General features: G+C 38.9%; 1 protein-coding gene across 1 annotated transcript in view; it reads left to right on the top strand.

Annotated features, from left to right (window-relative positions):
* CATSPERB (cation channel sperm associated auxiliary subunit beta) overlaps positions 1 to 8,305 on the top strand; it is a 140,728-nt gene extending 132,423 nt beyond the window's left edge. Inside the window, exons 21-25 of the mRNA XM_063090157.1 lie at positions 1,947 to 2,057; positions 3,378 to 3,513; positions 4,942 to 5,042; positions 5,742 to 5,816; positions 8,105 to 8,305. Coding sequence (XP_062946227.1) covers positions 1,947 to 2,057; positions 3,378 to 3,513; positions 4,942 to 5,042; positions 5,742 to 5,816; positions 8,105 to 8,305 — 624 coding nt within the window. The remainder of the gene's footprint in view (positions 1 to 1,946; positions 2,058 to 3,377; positions 3,514 to 4,941; positions 5,043 to 5,741; positions 5,817 to 8,104) is intronic.
* Positions 8,306 to 24,128: the final 15,823 nt, after the last annotated feature.

The following is a 24,128-nucleotide window of genomic DNA, read 5'->3' as shown; positions in this document are numbered from 1 at the left end:
CAGACATTTCTCCAGAGAAGGTGTGCACATGGCCAACACACCCATGGAAAGATGCTCAACATTTTCAGTCATTAGAGAAATGCAAATCAAAACCAGCATGAGGTGCCATTTCACAATCATTAGGATAGCTGTAATAATTTTTTAAATGGACATAAGTTTTGGCAAGGATGTGAAGAAATTGGAACCCTTGTATATTGCTGGTGGGAATATAAAATGGTGTAGCTATTGTGGAAAACAGTTTGGCAATTCTATTAAACATAGAATTACTATATGACCCAGCAATTCCACTCTTAGGTATATATCCAAAAGAACTGAAAACATGTGTTCAAACAAAAGCTTCATAGAAGCTTTATTTATAACAGCCAAAAAGTCCAAACAACAAAATGTCCATTAGCTGATGAATGCATAAGTAAAATACGCTGTATCCATGCAATGGAATATTATTCAGCCATAAAAAGGAATAAAGTACGGATACACACTACAACATGGATGAACTTTGAAAACAATATGCTGAGTGAATGAAGCCAAACACAAAAGGCCACATATTGTACATTTCCATTTATATGAAATGTCCAAAATAGGCAAATTCACAGAGATAGAAAACAGATTAGTAGTAGCCAGGGACTAGGGGGAAAAGGGAGTGGGGAAAGACTACTAATGGATACAGAATTTGGTGGTGGTGGTGGGGTGGGTGTGATGAAAGTTGAACCGTATTATGAATAGACTAAAACCCACTGAATCATATGCTTTAAAATGGTTAAAATGGTCATAATTTGCTGACCTCAAAAATGCTGCATAACAGACCTCATTTGGAGCAGGGAGGATCCCCAGGGCTCCCCTCTCCACTTGGTGGGACCCCATGGGTGCAGGTGCTGAGGAGAGCCTCTCTGTACCCAACACATCACTTGCTTCCCCCCTGCCACACGGGAGGTTGGGGGGCGGGCTCCAGGTTGGGCACTGGCCCATTTGCAAATACTTCGAGGGGAAGGGGAAGTTATAGCTGTTCTGTTTAATCGGAACTGGAAGAGGGATCATGTCCTACTTTATGCACTTTCCAGAAAAGGGGACGGACATGGGGACTGCACTCCTGTACTGGCCACCGCCGCTGTCACTCATCACAATGAGTTCAGGTCAGAGCTGCAGGTGTTCAGCCCTGCAGTGCCATAGAAAGGCAATTCACCAATGACTGATCTCTCCAGAAATGTGCAATCTTAATGTAAAGTGATGAGAAACTGTTATTTTATGGTCTTTTCATTGAAAGCTTGATTGAAAACTAAAGTAAATAAATAAATACATAAGTAAAATGGTTACAGTGGTGAATTTTATGTAAGTAAAAAGAAGAAAAAAATAATCTAGGAGGAAAATGGTAATCCTAAAGAAAGTTGAAGGAAGGTTATCATTTTAAACATAGAATTGATTATCAAAATCAAAAGCCAGTTCTTATAAAAAATAATAAAATAAACCAATGTCTAGTAAGAGCGATCAAGTAAAAAATGAATCACAAATGAGAAGATATAGTGGAGATTTTAAATATCATTAATGAATGCTATGAGGAAAGATGAGTACAAAGTAGCAGGTTTGGGGAGTTTACCATAGAGTCTGCAGCCCCATAATATCAAATCTACTCCTTTAGGTCTCATTTTGTCTTGTTTTGGTTTGGTTTTGGTGCCTGCAATGGTAGGGGCCAGGAGCAGGGAGTTTGGCCTCTCTGATATGCTGCATTCAGAATGACGCAGGCTTCCTAGGACCTGTGCAACTGCACTGAGTCAACTGGCAAGCAGTTGGGTGATACTTGGGTTCAAATTACCAAGCAAGAAGACATTTATTGAACATTCAAATTTATTGAACATTTATTCAGTGCACAGAAATCCTGCAAAACACACACACACACACACACACACACACACACACAACCACAAGTCAACCCATGTTATTTCTATTTGCAGGAAGCTGGTAAATACAAACAGTGTGCTAATGTCTCTACTCGGGAGGAATGTAATTGCACAAATGATCAGAAATTTTCACATGCTGTTGCTTTCTCAGATTGCAGAGAAAAAGTAAGACAATTTTTAATTACCTAAAGACAGAGTACATTCATATTAATAAGATTTTGAAATTTGCCTTTTAGTTAAACATGAAAAGTAAGACATAGAAATAATGTTTTCTTATGATATAGAATTAAATATGACACAGAACTAAAAATATCTGGATTTGAATGTACCTAGACAGGTAAATGAACCTCACCCATAAAATAAAATAATAATACCTGCATTGCTTCATTCATTTCACCAGATTCTCATAAAGACACACACACACACATACATATCTATATGAAAGCAAATTATAACCTGTAAAACACTATACCAGATTATGGTGAATATCGATTCATTCAAAAAATTCACCATAATATGTATCAGGTTCTTGAATACAGAAGTCGAAGTCCTTGTAATCAAGGAGTTCAGTATGGTGGTAGGGACAAACAAAAGAGTATAATATGGTGGTTAAGGGAATGGGTTCTGTGTCAAATAATATTTCATTCTGTTAGTATCAAAACATTCAAAGGTATATCTTTAATTTGGTATTTACATTTGTAGAGACAAGTATGCAGTTGGTGGAATTTTCAAGCAGATCCATTTCAAAGGCCTTATAAGACTATATAAAGACTATGTATGCAATATATAGCCTCTATATGACCAAATATAAGATATATAGGCTATATATAAGACTACATATATATTCTCTATATAGTCTTTTATTAAGTGATTTTATAACCATACAATATATTAAATCATTTAATACAATGTTGGGCATAGAGTTAGCATTCAGTAAATTATGAAGGTTGTTATCATATACCCCCTTGCTGAATTAAAATACTTCTTGAGCATTTACTGTCTACTAAATGCTGCTCTAAGCGTTCTTCATGATTGTCTCATTTAATTTGAGTCACAGAGAAGCCAGACAATTTGTCAAAGATCATACCGTTAACATACGTTGGAGCTGGATTTGAACTCCAGAACATGAGTTTACAGATTGTGCCTGAAAACTGTGACTGGCAGGCAGAGTGGTAAGGGGGGGGTGGGGGAGATCCAGTTCACAGGATACGGTTTAACCAAAATAAAATTTGAATGATGTCATAATAAAGTCCTGTTCTTACTGGTAGTAAGAAGTATGAGTTTTGTTACCACAGTGTCTGCATGCAACCTTTGGAGTGCGCACTTACTCTGCTTTTTCGTGCCTGACAAGGCAGAAAGCCTAAGAAGCACCTTTCATTTAGAATAGCCAAACTGTTGGAAATATAGCTATTCATTCTTTACCAGGAAATGAAATTACTATTGAATCTTCCCAGTTTACATTCATCCTTGGAATTTGTATTTTAGGTTCCTCGTTTTAAGTTTCCAGTTACACAATATCCAATTTCTTTGGAAATTTACAATAAGGATGGACATGTCCCAGTGAAACCTCCATATCTGGTTACTGTGACTGAAGTGAATATGAGGAAAAACTGGAACCTAAGTAGGGTTTGCCTTCTTCCGTAATTATTTTACCTTATAAATAATGTTGTTCTTAGTGGTTTACAAAGATCAGCGTTTTACAGAGCCTGTTTACACAGAGGAAGCCAGGGCTTCTTTGGAAAAGGCTTTGAATTAGTTGGCATGTTGCTGCTTAGTTCTCTTCTCTCCTCCTTATTTCATCATCACTTGGAGTGACCTGAATTCTATGTTGTGAAAGCATTTTTGAAGAATTTGAACTGCAAAAAATGTGAAAGCCATTGTGTAGATTAGTAGCAGCAGTGGTTGACTGAGTGTGTGCTACGTGCTGGTGTAGGGTCTCCTTTCACTGCATAGTGACTGCTACAGAGGAGGCTATAGAAGGTGTTGCCAGGTAATTATAGGATCTGTCTTCTAATTGTATGAGTAAAGTGTCTCAAAGATTTAATGGTAAGATAATTGAAAAGATGCATAAATATCTCTAAATAAGAAAAAGGAAATTTACCTCAATTCAATTTTACCTTGAATATACAACTTTTTGTGTTTGTTCATGTCTGAATACTTTGAGGACTTTGAGGCGATAGAGAGATAGACGAATTAACTAACTAGATAGAATTAACTAAATAGAAATTTTAATCACTCATTAATGTTTCTAAATATCCAGACATTTGATATTCAGTGAGTCTTACTCTGCCAAACATATATGCATTTTTGAAATGAAATAATCCAGTAAAGTAAAATTACTAAATATTTTGTTTTAATTAATATCCCCATTTTCTGTGATGTGCTGGAGGCTGCTCTTACCAGATTTGGAGTACTGAGTATTAAATACTGAAGCATTTTACGAGCTGATTGTTAAATCATTGGTAGCTTAAAATTAACTATGGTGAGAGCATTTATACCATGGAAATTGGCAAATGCTACCTACAATCAGAGCTTTTCTTTTTCTTAGATGCCATGTACCGTCTTACCACTACAATTTGTAACCCCTACACTACCTATCTTATTTTAGAAAAAACAACAAGAAAGGCAGGGATAACTGATCACTTCTTTTGGAATAGATTTAAGTGATCTTATTGTGAAACTTTACTGCCACCTTACTGAAAAGCATTTACCAACCACTAAGAAGGTCTTCAGATGGTCTCACTGCCAAAAACATGAAGAATGTGCAGGTCAGGACTGGTTATGAGCATGAATCTGGAAGGAAAAGGTTAGCCTGAGAAAGGTTGTCCTTCTTAAACATGCCCCTCAAGGCAGTGTAAAATATTGGGCCTAATTTCCCCTAAATATATCTTCCAAGAAGTCAAGCAGAACTGAAAGTATGGGATAACTTAGCCATATTCCATGTTAGTCATAGAGACAAATCTTTCACTGTAACTTAAAACATATAACAAATTTTATGCAAAATGAAAAAATAATATGTGTCGTTGAAATATATTTCATGTATTTTTAGAGCACCATGTACCAGAAAATGTTAAAAAAATGAAAGATTACTTAGAACAAATTCTTCATGCTCCAGTGTATAATCCTTTAGGTCTCAACTTAAGTATAAAGGTGAGTTGACAGCACTTTTGATTTTACTGTGTTGAATTTAAATAAAACATATATGTCTAAACTAAGATTGGTTTTAGTTTTAAAGTACAGGTATCCATGAATAGTGGAAATAGCAACTTTAAAGTACATGGACAGGGTTTATTTTTCCTCCGTTTTCCTTGATTTTACAATAGCTAAAGGTATCCGAAGGTTGAATTTAATATTAACTTACTATTTTTTAAGCTGATGGGCAAGACAGATTACCTAGCAAGTGGAGCAGAAACAGTGTTTCCGAAAGTTAGAGGGAAGTGATGGGCTCAGTACTTTTCAGCTGGACACACACGAGCTCATGTCTTCTACTGCCAGATGCCCCAGTGGACACATGACATTGATATCATCCAAGTAATTGTGAAAACCAATAAAAATTAGGGACCATATAAAGATCACAAATATGAAGATTAGCCCAAAGTACTCATCAAGGCCAAATCCGGTTTTGTGTCTTTGTTTCTTCACTCTAAAAAAAACTATGTATCAGCTAGTGAATCCCTCTGTTTCAATCCCTTTTTCTTTTGATATATGATGTGTATGTCCAAGAGCCTTAGGAAGGGCTTGAGAACCTTTTTACACAATATGTATAGGGAAAGTGGCCCCAGTGTGTGTTTTTACTTAAAGGAATATACATGTTGACACTGTTAACGACTGGCTATGTTTTTTCCACAGGGCTCTGAGCTTTTTCATTTTAGAGTGTCTGTCGCTCCAGGGCTCACTTTTTGTAACTTAGTTGAAGAATTTCAGGTACAGTGAATGCATAAGGTATCAAATGGGGTGATGGCTGGGGAAACAACATGACAAGCATCAATCCAAGAGAAAAACTGGCAGCATTTGTGTGATGGACGAGGGTTAGAGACAGGAGATTCTGGAGAACAGTAGTGACATTGTCAGTTGTGGTGAAGCTAAGGTGCATGATAGGTGCCAGGTGGTGGGGATGGGGTGGGGGAGGAAGAATTTTCAATCCAGAATTCTATATCCAGTGAAAGTATCCTCCAGAAATGAAGGAAAAATCAAGACGTTCTCAAATGAAGGAAAACGAAGAGAATCCATTGTAGGCAGAACTTCTCTTTTTAAAATACTTCAGGAAGGTCTTCAGGCAGCAGAGAAATGGCAACAGAGGGAAACTTGAAGTTTCAGGAATAAAGGAAGAACAAAAATGAATAAAAGAGAGATAAGAAGTGACTGCACAGTTAATAAAGGAAGAGAATAATTAAGAAGCAACAGAAAAAGAGTATAGAGGTTCTTGGGACTATTGAAACCTCCTGTTGCAAGAATCCTGAAACAATGGGATGCAACATATTATTCTGGATTTTCTTTCACCTAAAGGATATTATTATGATAATTGACAAAATTCAAATCAGCCTGTGGATTACATAATAGTGTTGTCTGAATGTTAATTTCTTTACTTAGATAGTCGCACTGTGGTTATTTAAGTAAACTCTTTGTGCTTAAGAAACACAAACTGAAGTATTTTAGGAATAAAGAGAGAAGTATGTAGAACGGACTCATGATTCTGAGGTTTAACTTTTTTTAGACACGTCTAGTCAAAGAAGACTAGAAGGGAAACATTTGAAGAAAAAGTGTTTTCAAGAACTTTAGGTGGAGGATATAGAATTCAGAGGCAGTAGAGGTTTCTACTCTTAGAAATCTAATGGATGGCTTAATCGAGAAAGTGAAATTTTACATGGTGTGTTGGGGTGAGTGAAATTTCGTTAAGTGGAAATGGGAAAGGAAGGCATTCTGGGTGGAGAGAACAGTAGGAGCAAAGATACAGACATAGGAAAGCATAAAGCTTGTCTCTTGGACAGCTTTCCATTTGGTCGGGATGCAAGGTTATATATTCAAAGGCCAGGTAGGTTAGGGTCAAATTGTGGAAGGCCTTGAAATGTCAGAAATGAAAACTTTGGAACATTCTTGTTAGCAATGAGAGGTTATTAAACATTTTGGGGGAAAGGTGTTTTATAGACAGAGTGGTGTTTTATACAAAGATTAACGTGATATCAACCTGGATTGACAGCATGGAAAAGAAGCTGTTGGAGAGTCCTGTTTATAAAGAGCGGATTAAGAAAGCTCACAATAGTGCTATTGGAAGTGGAATGGAAAAAACGAACAGGAGGGGAACTGTAAGAGAGCTGATGGCATCTAGGGACTGCCTCTAAGAAAACATGTACCTCCTCAGGTCACTGGGAGGACATTGGTACCTTTGACTTGAGCTAGACCCTAAAGCAGCCTGTCAGTCCTTTGTCTTGTCCTTGGCATTTTCCCACACTCCCCACCGCCCTATTTGCATCCTTTTGCATTTTCTTCCACTTCAAAAGATGCTGTGGCTTCCTATTTCACAGAGGAAACAGAAGCCACTGGGCTGGAACCTCCTTCCTCTCTTTATGCCCCACTTCTACATTGAACACTCAGTAGCGCCCATTGATGCCTCGGAGAAAAAGATGTCTCTGTCCATACTCCTCTCTCTCCCCTAGGAACTTGCTTTTATTAATTATACATTCAGACAGAGGAAACATTTTGAAGACATAAAAAGTTTTCTATGTCGCCACTTAAGAGGATTTTCTAGCCATGGCAGCTCAAAAGACCACATGTTTATGCCCTTACCCAAAATGTCCCCTTTCCTCCTTCTCCGTGAACCCACTTATTCTTCAAGATCCAGCTCAGAAAGGCCACTCCATGACTGCCCTAGGTGCAGAAGCTTTCCCTCCTCACGACCCGCAGCCCTTTGCCCATTCCTCTGGAACTGAGCATAGAACGTTCTCCTGCCACGTCCGCAGTCTCCCTGCCTCCCTCTGCCATTAAAGACAGGATAAAGGCGGAGGATAAGAAATGAAATTTTTATTCCCTATTTATTGTGTGCAAATTGTTACTTAGATTGTCAAGAGACTATTTCTAAGCTTTGTGGATACTGAATGTCTGTTATAACTCTGGGAAGAATTTCGCTAGGTGATTAATTGTGGGGATCATATAATGTTCAGTATTTTGTGATATTGGATTGAGTAAGTTTAAACACTTTGCTTTTTCTGTTGCAGATTTATGTTGATGAAACACCATTGCCATTTCCAGGACATACGCTTGTTGCCGTCGCAGCAGCCGTAGTGCTGGGGGGATTAATTTTTACAGCGTTTATGTTTCAACTGCATAACATCCACCCATTGAGGGCATTCCAGAAATGGATTAGAAGCAAAGTGAACTTTTCCAGTAGCACTGTCTCTGAGCTGGGTCAGAGATGAAAGTCTAGATAGTGAACAAGTAAGAACCATATATTTAAATATTAAGTGTACAAACTAGATGAAATACTACAGAATAACCATTTTCATTCAAATTGTAATTTGTCAATACATTCACCATTCCATTTTCTTATTTTGAATACCTAGAAAATTTATGTCAGCCCTTACAAAGAAGATTTTCCTTGAGGTTTTTAGAAAAATATAAAATGATAACCAACTCTGTGTGGAATGGTTTTTTTGTGCTTTTCACCTCTTACTGACTAGAGCCCATTCTGTAGGGTCAGAACCCCTGAGGCTTGCTCTTTGCAGACAGGAGTATGAGTGTGAGTTATGCCAGGCCAGGAGGCGGTGAGGGAGTCTGCTCAGCAGGTGTGTGTATGCACAGCCTCGTGGGGATTAAAGAGGAAGATGTTGGGGTTTCTTGAGGCAACTTCAAAACCAGACTGTAGTACTTAGAGAAGGAAATGTGACCCCATTATAGGGGTGTTGGAAGAACACAGTGTCTAGGTGAGGCGTTGGCTTATAAACCTACACACAGCATGTAGAATTCCAGAAGATATATGTCTGTGTGCTCTCAGAGTACCTGTTCCCAAGTGGTCAGGAGATGAACAGTACATTCAGAAAAGTCCAGCAGGAGGAGGAGCACACTGTTTTAACAACGTAAAAAAAAAATAGGCAACCAGTCCAGAAATTGTAAGAGCTGTCAACCGTGGCCATGCCTGTATATAACATTAGAATTCTTTTGAGAGGGCCATGCAGCAAGTGGATAAAAGAATCAGACTCAGGAGCTGGATTTTCTGGGCGTGCCACTTACTTGATGTGTGACCTTGGGCAGAGTTACTTACCTTCTTTGTGTCTCAGTTTCTCCACGTGTAAAAGGAGATGATATTAATAACTACCTGATAGGGTTACTGCAAGAAATCAAATGAACTAATACATGCGAAATACTTGGAACAGTGCCCGGCTTACAGTGAGTACTGTGTTAGCCATTGTTTTGTTTCCATTTTGTTTTGCTGCTGCTCCTGCTGCTGTTATTGTTAGGTTGCAACATAACACAAATGGAAATTTATTGGAAGGATACTACAGAAAGGCAGATAATCAAAGCAAAATCTGAATAATCATTTCTTGTCATGGGAAGGATTCAGGACTATTATGGGGACCTAGGAAACAGGAGTTTGTTAACTCTTCAGAACTTCACTTGGGCCAAGGGTGTAGAGATAACGATATAGCACAGTAGTTAAAAGTATAGGCTCCAGAATCTAACAGCCTGGGTTTCTTCTTTTAGTAAACTTTTAAAAATGTTAGAATAGTTTTAGACCTACAAAAAAGTTATGAAGATAGTAGAGAGGGTTCCCATAAAACCCACACCCCTTGTCCCCTGATCTTACAGCCTGACTTTTTATCTAGCTCCATCACTTACTGGCTATATGACCTTGGCAAAGGTACTTAATCTTTCTAAAATTCTATACTCTGGCCTCCTACGAGTCACCCGTTTGCTATTCAGCATTTCAGCACGTATGTGCATGCCATGCACACATCAGTCCTCCTGTACAATCAAAGATACTCCTGCAAAAATAATCCAACCTCGCTACACGCAACCACAAACACGTTCTCCTCCTCAAGAGACAATCCAAAGTCATATCTAGCTATGGGGTCCAGAGGTAATGTCATAGAACCACTGTTCTTGGAGTCCAGGATCTCCAGGTGATAACAATTTCTCTTAGCTTCTTCTCAAAAGGGGGGAAAATGGTGATAATTATTACACTAGCAGAAAACAAGAAATGCGAGTAGAGTTTGTGACCCTTATTTCTGTAACTAATACCTAGGCTAGTATTAGATTTATCTCTCCACTGCACATTCCATGTGCTCTCTTGCCTCTGAACAGCCCCTTAGCTGATTAGGATTCTTTGCCCAGGCTTACGAACTACCTTCACTCCCGAAGGAGCTGAGCCTTTGGTAAACCTGCCATTTGGTGATCAGTTATCTATTGCTGTGTAAATTATCTTTCATTGATCTTTATCCTTGGGTATGAGGATAGAAATTTGTGGCCCAGGTTCCACTCAAATTAATCTTGGTCCTTATTGTGTTACAGCATCTCTATTTTTCCTCAATAATCCTCCTTTTTCCCCATTATTATTTTATTTTGGAATCATTATTTCATTGAACAGATAATGGAATCATTATTGTGTTCAATGTAAAAGTGTTTCTATACTAATTAGATAGGTCACTTGATAATCAGAGCCCAAAATTCAGAGCACAAAAAGCAAAACTTAGATAGTCGTTTATTAATTGAAATCTTAAAAAGCACCATTCACTCTTCACCCCTTGTTTCCCAAATTAATGTGTTTTAGCTGTAGGAAACATCCCCATATACTGGGCAATGAACATATATTTCATCCAGCCAGAGAGATCTCTAGTGTCCAAGGGGCCACTGTGCATGAACTTTCAACAGGTCTTCTCCTTGTATCACAAAACCACCTGTTCCTGGGGGCTAGAGTATACAAAAACGCATTGAATCCCAAAGATCATCAACATATTGCCCCACTTCTTCCTGTGAAGTTAGTGGGTGTCAGGGGTAAATTGTGAGGGATTAAGAGTTTTAGACCCCAAAGCACTGAAAAGATTATGGTGTCTCCCCACATGTAATTAAAATATAATTTATTGAAATAACACGAAACTTACATGTATGTAGAAATTGGAATAGTTCCTTTCTAGATTTTCTGATTGAAAAATTCTGAATAAATTTATTCAGAAGGCATTCAGAGAAAATGGCAGGCATGCTTACTGTATAATAAAGATAAATGCTTACTGTATAATAAAGGCCCTCTCTGGAGCAAAAGGTGGCATGCTTATAACTCATTATAAAAGATGTGAGTTTCCTGAGCTCAGGGTTCCTTTCTAGTAGCACAACACACTACATGGGGGGACTTCAAAAAGTTCATGGAAAAATGGAATTAAAAGATAAAAAATATAAACCACTTCTAAACATAAGCTCCATCAAGTTCAAGATACTTTTGTAAGCAATGATACCAGCCGTTTAGTCCATCCCTAAAGAACAGAGGGCCCTGGGAATTTAACCATGTCAATGCAGTCTTTTTAACTGAAGAAAAATTGGCTTCTTTTTAAAGATTTTTTAAGATTAGGAAACAAAAGCAATCAGAAAGAGCCAAATCAGTACTGTAAGGTGGATGCCTAATGATCTCTCATTGAAACTCTCACAAAATTGCCCTTGTCTAATGAGAAGAATGAGCAGAAAGGAGCATTGTGGTGGTGGGGAAGGACTCTCTGGTGAAGCTCTCCCAGGTGTTTTTCTACTAAAGCTTTGGCTAACTTTCTCAGAACACTCTCATAATAAGCAGATGTTATCATTCTTTGGCCCTCCAGAAAGTCAACAAGCAAAACCACTTGAGCATCCCAAAAAACTGTTGCCATGACCTTTGCTCTTGACCTGTGCACATTTGCTTTGACTAGACCACTTCCACCTCTTGGTAGCCATGGCTTTGATTGTGCTTTGTCTTCAGGATCATACTAATAAAGCCATGTTTTATCTCCTGATACAGTCTTTGAAGAAATGCCCCAGGATCTTTATCCCACTTGTTTAAAATTTTCATTGAAAGTTTTGCTCTTGCCTGCAGCTGATCTGGATGCAACCATTTTGGCACCCACTGAGCAGAAACTTTGCTCAGTTGTAATATTTCAGTCAGAACTGTGTAAGCTGAACCAAGTGAGATGTCTATGGTGTTGGCTATTGTTTCTGATGTTACTTGTCAATCCTCTTAATTAGGGCACAAACAATGTTTTCCTTACAAATTGATGTGGATGGTCTGCCCACCGTGGGCTTCATCTTCGACATTGTCTCGTCCCTTCTTTACATGAGTTATGCATTTGTAAATTGCTGATTTCTTTAGGACATTGTCCCCATAAACTTTTTGTAAAGCATCAATAATTTCATCATTCTTTCACCCAAGCTTTGCCATAAGTTTGATGTTTCTTCTTGCTTCAATTTTAGTAGAATTCATGTTGCTCTGATAGTGGTTCTTTTCAAACTAACATTTTATCCTTCTTGGTGCCTCAAACCAGATCCTGTTCAGACATGTTATAATAAGTTAGTACGAGTGTGTTTAAGAGAAAAAAATTTGAAATCCGTGCATAATTTTTTCAGAATATGCATTTTCCATGAACTTTTTGAAGAGCCCTCATATGTGTGGGTGTCATCTGGCCCTCTTTGTGTTGCCCTGGGGCTCAGAGAACTGGTGTAAAAATGCTGATATTCTTACTACCTCTATTGCTGAAAGGAATAAACTGTCCTTTGTTTTGTCCCAGAGATCTTGTGTCTTCAACCAGGATCCATGGAACTGTGGTAAACTACCTTGTTAGTTTGCAACTAGAGTAAAATCTCAGACCCTTCACAGTTCAACAAGACTTAAATTTGTTCACAGTTCTGCCAGGTCATGAGATAACAGTGACAAGATTTGTACTGCAATCTGAACTGGGCTAGATGCCACACAAAGCCATCAGCTTTTTTAACCAAATGCATTAAAGCAGAATATTTTCAATGGTACATGGTATGTGCTGCCTCAGGTTTCCAAAATAAATTATTAGGTATTGTTCTTCTTTCTTAGTGGTAGGAAATACAAGGTGCTATAGCCTATACTTTACTTTGAAATGGGATATTCCCACATGCTCCAAGAATATTGAATTAACACAAACTTTGCCAACATGTTCTCTTGTTGAGTTTGATCTTCTTCTCCACCACACATACATCTTACCAAGATATGGTAGGAAGTTGCTTTTTCATGCTCTTCAGGTCCTTGCAACATAATGTTCTATAGCATAGTGAGGTGGGCAAATCCCTCCCTGCTAGACTGGGCCACAGAGTCAGAAGTGGCACACCCTTAGAGCAGAGCAATAAAAGCATACTGCTGCCCTCTCAGGAAAAGGCCTGTGCTTGAGATGGAGCAATCTGCCAAGTACCAGGGCCTTCATTGGCTGTCTCTGTACCATGACTACTGGTGCCCACTCTGCTGTCATTATGACCACACTGGACATCATCATCCCAGAAACCTCATATTTCCCCCAATATCAGACATCCATCCACTTGTAACTGCAGCACCACCCACCCTGCTCCATTCCGACTACACAGTGTGGCAGTTAAGAGCTTAGACTCTGGAGTAAAAATATCTGAATGTGAATGCTCTCTTTGCCCCTTTCTAGCTGTGTAATCTTGAGAGAATCATTTGACTTCTCTGTGTCTTAGTTTCTTTGTCAATATAATGATTGCTTGGGAATGGAATGAGTCAATACATGTAAAGTGCTTAGAACAGAACCTGTAAAATAGAAAGTACAATATAAGTGTTAGTTATCACTATGGTCTGAATGTTCATTCCTACCCCCCAGAAAAATTTGTAAGTTGAAATCCTAACCCTTAAGGTAATGGAATTAGGAGGTTGGGCCTTTTGGGAGGTGATTAGATCATTAGCTTACAGCCCTTATGAAAGAGGCCCCAGAGAGCTGCCTTTCCCCTTGTACCATGTGAGGATGCAGTGAGGTGTCGTCTATGTGGAATGGGCCCCCACCAGACATGTAATCTGCCAGGTCTTGATCTTGGACTTCCCAGCCTCCAGAACTGTGAGCAATAAATTTCTGCTGTATATAAATCACCCGGTTTATGGTGTTTTGTTACAGCAGAACATACTAAGAACATACTAAGACAGCTATGTAAAGGGAAGTCAGGGAGCTCTCCTTGAAAGATTCTGATGCTTCCCTCATAGCCTGTTCCCAGTGACAAGAAAGGGAAGAGACTTCTGGGTGCTACCAGTCTTTCAATTCTTCTCTCTGCACTGGGTCAGGTGCTTTCTGGCCTTTCAATGTCACTTAGCATGGTGCAGATAATGGACCAGATTTGTATTAGTCAATCCAATTCCTTGAAACCCCAGTTGGCAGCCTCAGTATTACCATGACAATGAGTTGAGAATAATCACATATTATGTTCTTCAACCTTTGGTCAAGTTTTCTCAACAATCCTGGCCCATAAAAATTTCCCCAGAGTTTTGACAATAAAATGAACACATTTCTGTAATTTGCAATTCTATGGTATATCTCTTTTCTATTCTGATTATGCTTAACACCTTTCACCTTTTATTTTGAGTTGGAATTCACCGTTCGACAAAAAGTCAGGGACAGAAGGGATTTTGAGATTTGGCCTACAAGGGAGGCACATCAGGAAATGGCAAAGGTAAAGCATTTAGGAGACATTTGGTTGGCCAGGTTTATTAGTTTTCATAGCAGTAACAACTCTCAAGTCTCACTCTTAGTGGCTTACAAAAATAAACATTTATTTCTTGCTCACTGGTCTGTGGACTGATCATGGTGGCTCTGCTCCAGGCAGATCTGCTATCTCTCATTCTAGGACATAGGCTAAAGAGCAGGGGACACCTGGGTAGCTCTTTTCATGGCACAGGATATGACACAAGAGACCAAGCCAAACCATCTATACTGTCTAAAGCCTGCAAGTGATATACATCATGTCTGCTCAATAATTTGGTAAATTCCATTAACCAAAACAAATCATGTGGCCAAGCCTAACATCTGTGAGACAGAGAAGTACACTACTATGACACTAAATGTCTAGTCTTAGGATTCCACTTATATTCTAGTCTTAGGATTCCAAATTATAGGGGGTGAGGGTTTTTTTTTTTTCAGTCTCTGATTTTAAAAGTAATATGTATAGAAACTTAGGAAATAAAAGTATAGGGAAGAAAAATTAAAATAATACCACTTAAGATTTAGGTATATATGTGTTTTTTATAGTTCAGTTGATCATATTGTGTGTATATGTTCATGTATATTATGCCTAATTAATATAGAAACATTAATTAGTGCCTAACTGGAAGGTAAAATAATGAAGAGTTTGTTGCCAAATGACAAATCTGTAGTTTACTACATGTACATCTTCCTAATTAAAAACACAAAAATCAAAAACAAAACCATCCATGTCTAGATTTGTTTAGTGTGACTTTTACTAAAAATGCTGAAAATTATTAAATTACTGAACATGTTCACTAGCAATAATGTCCATTATGTTGATTTCTTAGTTAGAATAACCTTTGTGCAGACTCCCCACCTGTTAAACATTTACCCTGCGAGCAAGCCCACTACCAGCTTTTTGTTTGCTTGTTTTCATAATGGTCACTTATGGAGTTTGGATGTACTGTCCTCCCAGAACTCATGTGGAAATCTGATCCCCAATGTGGTAGTGTTGGCAGATCCCACATGAATGGATTAATGCTCACCCTGCAGGGTGTGGGTAGTGAGTTAATTCTCACTTTATTAGTTCCCACGAGAGCTGGTAGTTTAAAAGACCCTGGCACCTCCCTCTCTCTCTTGCTCCCTCTCACCATGTGATCTGCTTGTACCCACCAGCTGCCTGCCACTTTCCACCATGAGTAGAAGCAGCCTGAGACCCATGCCAGATGCAGCTGTCCCAGAATTCCAGAATTATGAGCCAAATAAACCTCTTTTCTTTATAAATTACCCAGTCGCAGGTATTATAGCAACATGAAACGGACTAATACAGTCATCAAACATGGAAAGATATTCCATACCTTTTGTTAAGAATATGGACTGTTTTCTTAAGAAATGTTTGAAAATATATTTTTTTGAAAAAAGCAAGAAATGAGGGGAAAAAATCATTTGTTTCTTTTGAGGATAATGCTTGTGTTCTTGCCAGATACTTATAGATTTTTTCTTTAGCCTTGTAATTAAAACTATTTTTAGCATGTGTCACTCAAAATCCAGTTAGAACTTTGGGCATCTTTAGGTCTTTTTGGCAACCCAGAAAAGTTTTCTTTGATGATATATTTGAAATATATTACCTGTGCAATAATTGTTTTGATGTCTTCTTTAAGAGCCCCTATAAAATTATTAGTTCATTCTCTATTCTCTGTTCTCCATACGTAAAGAAAAGTACATGATCATATACAGATTGAAGAGCAGAAAAATGAATAAGCTTTATTATAAAAACTTTAGTATAATTCATACTCATATGCTTTTTCTATGTTGTGAATTTACAATAAAAAGAAGAAAGGCCAAATGGATGTTTATCCTTTTAATTCAAACATTTATCTTTAAAGATAAAGAATATACTACAAACATTTAGTGAGTTCCTACTTTATTATATGCTTATCACCCTACTATTATAAATAATTTTGCAGTTTATAGCAGAGAAAATGATAATAATTTTAAATAAATTATATAGGTATTGTATTGGAGAAAAAATCAGATAACTTATCCTACTAAGATTTAGAGCATTCTCATTGAAGAATATTTTTGGGTCGAACAGAGGTTGGTCCCTCTGTCTTTAATGTCTGTTCCCCACTGTTGTCCTTACTCTAGAACAATTTGTAGGAGCATTTATCATGATTAAATCTTGTCTCTGAGTAAGTGATTGTAATTTTCTCATGAAAATTGCTTAAGACTGAATAAAAGAGAGTCAGGGCTCACTTTCTGATTTGCCATCACGCCGTTCATAAATATCCAAGGTTCCAGTTCTGATAAAGTTGATACTAAGTATTCTGGCCAATTTTGTTCTGCTTAATCACACAATAAAGAACAAGTTTTCAAGGGAGCTGTTATTGGCAAGCTCTCTATGAATGAAAGTAGAGATTCCAGAAAAGGTGAAAAGAATAAATACAAAAAGGGAAAACCACATGTAGACAAGCTTGGTATCAAGTAAAACAAATATCTACGTTTGGTTTTTAAGTAGACAGACTGTAAAGATCTGGGGTGGGGGAGAAAGTGGCGATTGCTTATTGTATTTCAAACATGATGTCAAATTATCCTAATAAATTTTTGGATAAACATGGTATCAGATGGAAATGCCATGAACAGAATGTATCTTCATTTCTTGAAAATGTTTGGATTAAAAAAAAAAAGAAAAGAAAAATAAAATGTTTGGATAAAATGAAGAAATGTGAAATGCATGACATAGTTAAGGGTGGTCACTGTTATCTGAAATGCCATCCTAAACGAGGATTAATTATTGAGTTGCTGTAATCTGAAGGAATGGTCTGGTGTCATTATTCTTTTTTAATTAAACAATTATATTAAATACACACAAAAAAGAGCATGTTTTTCCCTTTGGTTTTTAGAAGAAAAATATTCCCCTCTGATACAGATTGATCTATCTAAAATGAATAGCAAATTCACAGCAATTAAATAGTTATTTTTGTTCACAGAGATGGAATTATCACTTTTATATGCCACAGTCTCAATTTTGGCAAATGTCCAGTTTTTAATCAGGAGTTAAATATAACCAAGGCAATTTATTGCTATGATCTGAATGTTTGTGTCCCCCCAAAATTCATATATTGAAATCTAATCCTACATTTGATAATATTAAGAGGTGGGGCCTCTGGGTGTTGATTAGATCATGAGGTGTCTGCCCTCAGGAATGGGATTAGTGCCCTTATAAAAGAGGCTCATGGAAGCTTGCTTGCCCCTTCCACCAAGTGAGGTTACAGTGAAAAGACAGACGTTCGTCTATGAAGGAAGCGGCCTTCACCAGACACCGAATCTGCTGGCATCTTGATGTTGGACTTCCCAGTCTCCAGAACTGTGGGAAATAAATTTCTGTTGTTTATAAGCTCCCAGTCTAAGGTACTTTGTTATAATAACCTGAACAGACTAAGACAGTTATTATATTTAATATAGTTCTCTCATTCCATATTAGGAATTCTTATATATTTCTTTTCCATCTGGTCTTTTCATTCAGCAAATAATTCCCTACATATAAATAATTACTAAGTTTCTGTTGAGTGAATAAAGATCAAATACTTCAAATCTATTTATCTCTAGCAGAGTCAACCAGGAAAAGACAGAATTCAATGTCAAAAACAGAATTGTGAGATTTAAAATGTCAGATTGAGATTCAAAGTAACGGCAAGTATTATGGGGGAAAAAGAAGAAAGAAACCCAGGTTGAACTTTTTTTTTTTAGTTCCTGTAAGGGAAAACATTTGCTCCCTAGACCACTATAAGAAAACATAAGTGGTTTTGTGATAATGATTTAGGAAGACCAAAAAAGGAGAAATGTTATTAATACAGGAATTATTATCAGTGTAGGAGTTCTGTTTAGCAAGAGGGTAACTTCTGACGGGCCTCGAATCATACAGCCTACAATTAGGGGAAGACCCCTGCTTTATACACACAGGCCCTCTGCTCTACACCAATCACCCTGAAGTCCTATGGTCCAAGGAATTAATTGTACCAATTCATAGATTTTCTTATAAATCTAAAAGCTCATCTTAGGGTCCTGTCATAGCTTGGGTCCTCTGGGGAGTAGCTGCCAAGACAGAACTAGATGTGCAAGAGGGAGGATAAAGGCAAGAGGGAGCAGAGCAGCAGGGAAGCCTCGAAAAGACACCTGGGAGAGGAGAGAGGCCAGGAGGACTGGGTAGGAGGAGTCTTGGCTTGAGCCCTTAGAAGGTCTTGGCAGGCATGGAGCCTGGGAACAAAGGTTATCATTAGAGAAATCTCCTGTCAAGCAGAAATAGCCAGGTTCTAAGTCCCTCCCAGGGTTCAGACCTTGGATGGATATGGCCTGGGGAGGGTGTTGCCTCCAGCAAACGCTGCAGAGGGCAGAGGGTGGGCAGCATTGGGAGAGTTGTCAGCCAACCCCATGCCTCCTGCAGGGTCTCTTAGGGAAGATCTGAGCAGCTACCTCCACGGCACTATGTCTCCAGAGTACCCACAGATCTGATTTTATGTTGAGTTACATATATAGAGCCCAAGAGGTCCCTGATGGGGAACACCTGTTTTCAGTCACTCTATTAAAGAGAGAGCGAAAATAGACGATAGTTATGGAAACCTCACGTCCCACAACTCCTTCTGATATGGAATGTGCCCAGTCTGCTGTGTTGTCTTCCACTCTTTTAAATATTGGCTAAATAAGACCTCAAAAATGCTTTCTGGAAAGAAGATGCAGAGGAGAGGAGTAGTATAATGGTTAAATAAGACATAATTAGGTCCTTAAATACATGAATCTGAGTAGATAGGTAAGTTCTCAAAGCACAAAGAAAGCAGCATTTGGATACTAACCTAACAAGTATGAGTACAACAGACCTTTTGAAAAGGTAAGAGTGAAATAGAAACTGTTTATTAGAATGCTGTTGAAGCAATCTGGAGCTGAAATAGTGAGGCTTCTACTTGCAGTGTTGACAGTACATTTGTAAGGAAAAGACAAATCAAGAAACATAACATTCATCAGTATCAAAGCACTGAGTAAATGTAAGAGAAGGTAAATATGGGGAGAAGAAAGTCTATGCCCTACAATGGATGCCCACCCCTCAACCTCACTGAGGCTTCATCCCCACTCTAACCACTGAGGGTGGAGCCTTGAAGAGGTGATTGGATTGTAGGACTGTGCCGTAGTGAATGGATTAATAATGGTGGTCAGGGGCGTGGTTCTGAGGGCTTCAAAAGAGAGTGAATGAGAAGGCTACTCTCTCTGCTGTCTCTGCCTCCAACATCTTACAATGTGAGATCCCTCAGTTACTGTCACCACCACCAGGACTTTGGACTTCCCAGCCTCAGAAACTGTAAGCAATAAATTTTGTTTTTCTTTATAAATCACTCAGTTCCAGGTATTTGGTTATAAGCAACAGAAACAGACTAATACAGAAAATTGGTACCAGAGAAGTGGGGTGTTGCTTATAACAGATACTTGAAAATGTGGAAATAGCTTTGGAACTGGGTATTGAGGAGAGGCTGGAGGAATTTTAAGGAGAAGGCTAGAAAAAGCCTAGATGCTGGTGAGAGTTTAGAAGGCAAAAAACAAGGGAAAGTTTGGAATGTCTTAGAGACTGGTTACATGGTGGTGACCAGAATGCTCATAGAAATATGGACTGTAAAGACCATTCTAAGGAGGTTCAGATAGAAATAAAAGGGAATTTATTGGAAACTGGGGCAAAGAGCACCCTTGCTATGAACCAGCAAGGAATTTGGCTGCATTGTGTCCATGCACTAGGACTTTGTGGAAGTTTGAACTTAGGAATTGTGAACTGGAGTATTTGGTGGAAGAAATTTCTAAGCAGCAAAGCATTAAGGAAGCTGCATGGCTACGTACAACAGCCTAGTCTGAGTTATGGCAGCAAAGGCACAACATAAAGCCAGAATTTAAAAGACAAGCAGAGTGTAAAGATTTGGAAATTTTGCAGCCTGGCCATATGGTAGAGAAGCAGAGAGCATTTTCAGAAGAAAAATTCAGTGGTACCAAGAAGATTATCACATAAGAACAGAATTATCAAGAGAAGGGGGGAAAGGCCCTGAAGGCATTGCAGAAGTCTCTGGGACCAACGCTTCCATTTGAGGCCCAAAGGCCTAGGGAGACATAATGGTGTTGGGGAACAGGCCTGAGGCGCCCTCCACAGGTTCACCACACAGGGCCATCTCACAAAGCTGCTTCCAGCACCAGTACCCCAGCTGCTTTGGCTGCTCCAGCTGTGGCTAAATTGGCCCCAGGTGTGGCTGGACGCACAGCTTTGGAAAATACAAGCCAGAAGCCTTGGCGGTGTCCACGTGGTGTTAGGTCTGCAGGCTTGCAGAATGCCAGAGCTCTGAAGGCTTGGGAGCCTCCACCCCAATTTCAAAAGATGTATGGAAAAGTCTGGAGGCCCAGGAAGACATCTGTAGCAGGGGCGGATTCACTGCAGACAGCCTTCACTAGAGCAATGCTGAGTGGAAATGTGGGGTCCGTGTCGCAGCAGAGAAACCCCATCAGTGCCATACCTAGCGGAGCTGTGAGAGCAGGACCACCATGGAGACCTCAGACTTGTGGAGGTACCAGAGTGGGATGCTAGCCTGCAAGAGCTGAAGTGTGGCCTGAGACCAGGAAAGCCATAGGAGCTGCCAGTGGAGTTGGGGACCCAACCCCCACACCAGCCTGCAGAGGATGTCTAACGTGGAATCAAGGTACATGATTGGCCAGCTTTGAGATTTAATGCCTGCCCTGCTGGGTTTCAGGCTCATATGGAACCTGTTACACCTTTCTTTTGGCCTGTTTCTCCCTTTTTCAATGGGAATATGTATCCTATGTTTGTCCCACCAGTGTATCTTGGAAGTAGATAAATTGTTTTGATTTCACAGATGGGACTTTGAACTTTGGCCTTTTGAGTTGAAACAAGTTAAGATTTGGGGAATGAAATGAATGTATTTGTGTGTGAAAAGGACATGATTGGGGGGAAGTCGGGGCAGAATGTGGTGGATTGGATGCCTCTCCCAACCTCATTAATCCCCACTGTGACTGTTAAGAGGGTGGGAAATCCTATTAGGGTAATTGCAAGATGGAACCTTGAAGAGGTGATTGGATTGTAGGACCATGCAGTAGTGAATGGATTAATAATGGTGGTCAGGGGTGTGGTTCTGAAGGCTTTAAAAGAAGAAAGTCTGTCTTTCTATTTCTCTCTGCTCTCTCTGCTTCTACCATCTTGCAATGTGAGACTCCTGGGTCACTGTCACCATCACCAGATGGACTTTGGACTTCCCAGCCTCAGATACTGTAAGCAATAAATTTTGTTTTTCTTTATAAATCACCCAGTTCCAGGTGTTTTGTTATAAGCAACAGAAACGAACTAATAAATCTATCTATGGCAACTTCAGAACTTTGAGTCTGGACAAGTATGGAAATAGGAAGGGTGAAAAGGGGAGCTGGTCCTCTGGTGGTGACAAATCTGTTGTGCTCAGTGAAAATTCTGTACTCTTTGTATGAATTGATGTTTATAAAAGGGTGAATAGGTTTAAATTATAACTCAGGTAAAACAAATTGCAATGCAAGAGTACATTATGATTCTTCTGTTTATATATTTTTCTTTTAAGTTTGTCATTTGAAAACTTTATAACCAAAAAATATGTGGTTTTATGTTATTCGGGAGGAAAAAGTATACTTTTCCTGTTGTTATTCTGATATTACAACTTGGGAAGAGAATAATGCAAGCACGTTGTTTCTCACCTCAAGGAACTTGGTGAGCTCCAGATACAGAATTTATTAAACATTACCATCATTGTACTTTCAGCTTTTGTAATGATAGATTGAGTTCCTTTCAGTTTATCATCTATTATTTTTAGGAATCGTGTCTGAATAAATACAGATTCATTTTTCTCACTCCCATCCTTTGTACATTTTGTAGAGATTTAATTTTTCTTTTTTAAAGGATGTCTTGTTCATTCTCTACCTACTGTGTATATCTGCCTTTATAATTTTATGGTTCTTTTATAAATAAAGAAATTTTCACACTAGCTTATGAATGCCTTTTGAAAAATGTCTCTTAAATTTTATAATATAAATATAGATCTGCCATCATTAGGAACAGAAATCTTATCAAATAACTGACTGAGTCTATCTCCAGCATACTGGGTACCACTGATTGAACCAACTTTCAGCAAGACGTAATGCAAATAAACAGTAACTCTTCTTTTAAAACGCAAAAATAGTTTTTAAAAATAAACCTATCAAGATAGCCAGCCATATCATCAATAAACTTGGCCAAAATGTATCTGACCTATGTTAAGAAGAAAAACATAAACAAATCTGCCTCTCGTAAGCAGAAGGCTCGCTTAAATATTGAGTGAGGTAGAATCGGTCTGGCGAGGGCTCATGTAGTAGTCAAGGGTTCTAGCAGAGCCACATGGCAGATGGCAGAGAATGGTTTGTCAAAGAAAACTTCACCAGGAGTAACAGTAACGGCAACGTTTCTTAGATGGAGGCATTTTATTCTGAAGAGCCTGAGGACTGACTCAGTTGGCCCTACCCATAGAGGAAAACTTCTACAGCCCAGGGATCTGCATCTCTGGCTCTTCTAGAGAACCAGTTTGCTTACTGTCTTTCAGTGTTGGTATCTGGAAGGGGAGCTACGTGCTCTGACAAACTTGGTTTGGTTCCTGAATTGGAGGATAATACAGAATAATAACAAAAGATACAACTTAACATGAGTGCCTACTGTATACTAGGCACTTTACATACATTGTTCTGCTTAAAACAGTCCTACAGTAGGGGTATCCTTTTCATATCACTGATGAGAAAAGGAAGGCTCAGAAAAGGTGAGTATCTTGCTTGTGCCGCAAATGACAGAGCAGGGATTTGAACCCAGGTCAGGCCCCCTCCAAAGCACGTGTTTTTTCCCACAATTCACTCAACAACTCTGGTTTGTTACTGGAATTTGGAAGTAATAGTGTCCCATTCCTATTTACACAATAGAAGAATAGCTGCTGTCTCATTCGAATTTACTGAAATCCATTACTATTTTAAAGACTTAACTTAGATGTGGTGAGAAGAATATTGGACTGAATGTCAGAAGATAGGGATTCTGCAATGTCCAAAAGGGAATCTTTATCTAATGTCTACGTTCCAAGCATCCAGACTCACAAGACCACCAGAGTCTACTAAGAGGATCTAGGACAGGAACCCCAGCTTACAGAGGATGGCATTAGGAACTGCTCTTCAGAGGGCTCCTTGTAACTTCCACACGGCATGCAGGAGCAGTTCCCTGTAATCCCCAGGACAGAGCTCACGTGCAAGGGTAGGAGCCACACATCAGGTGGATGTGAAGTTGCCCTGGCTTAGAAGCCACTTTCCAGAGGAGCAATATCTCTGGTGACAACTTCATAGGCATATCTTCCAGGTGACTAGAGTCACCACACTCAGGTGAGCCTGGGGGTATCAGGTATTCATTGTTCTCACAGTTTGGATGCAGATTTCCAATCAGGAATCACTTTAATCATGAGCAGTACTCCCTAGTAACACAATTAAAACACCTTCCAATCAGGTTACCAGG

This window comes from Cynocephalus volans, chromosome 3 (genome assembly GCF_027409185.1).
Source record: "Cynocephalus volans isolate mCynVol1 chromosome 3, mCynVol1.pri, whole genome shotgun sequence".
NCBI classification, from domain to species: domain Eukaryota; kingdom Metazoa; phylum Chordata; class Mammalia; order Dermoptera; family Cynocephalidae; genus Cynocephalus; species Cynocephalus volans.
The sequence above is the reverse complement of the archived record's forward strand: the minus strand, read 5'-3'. Positions and strand labels throughout refer to the sequence as shown.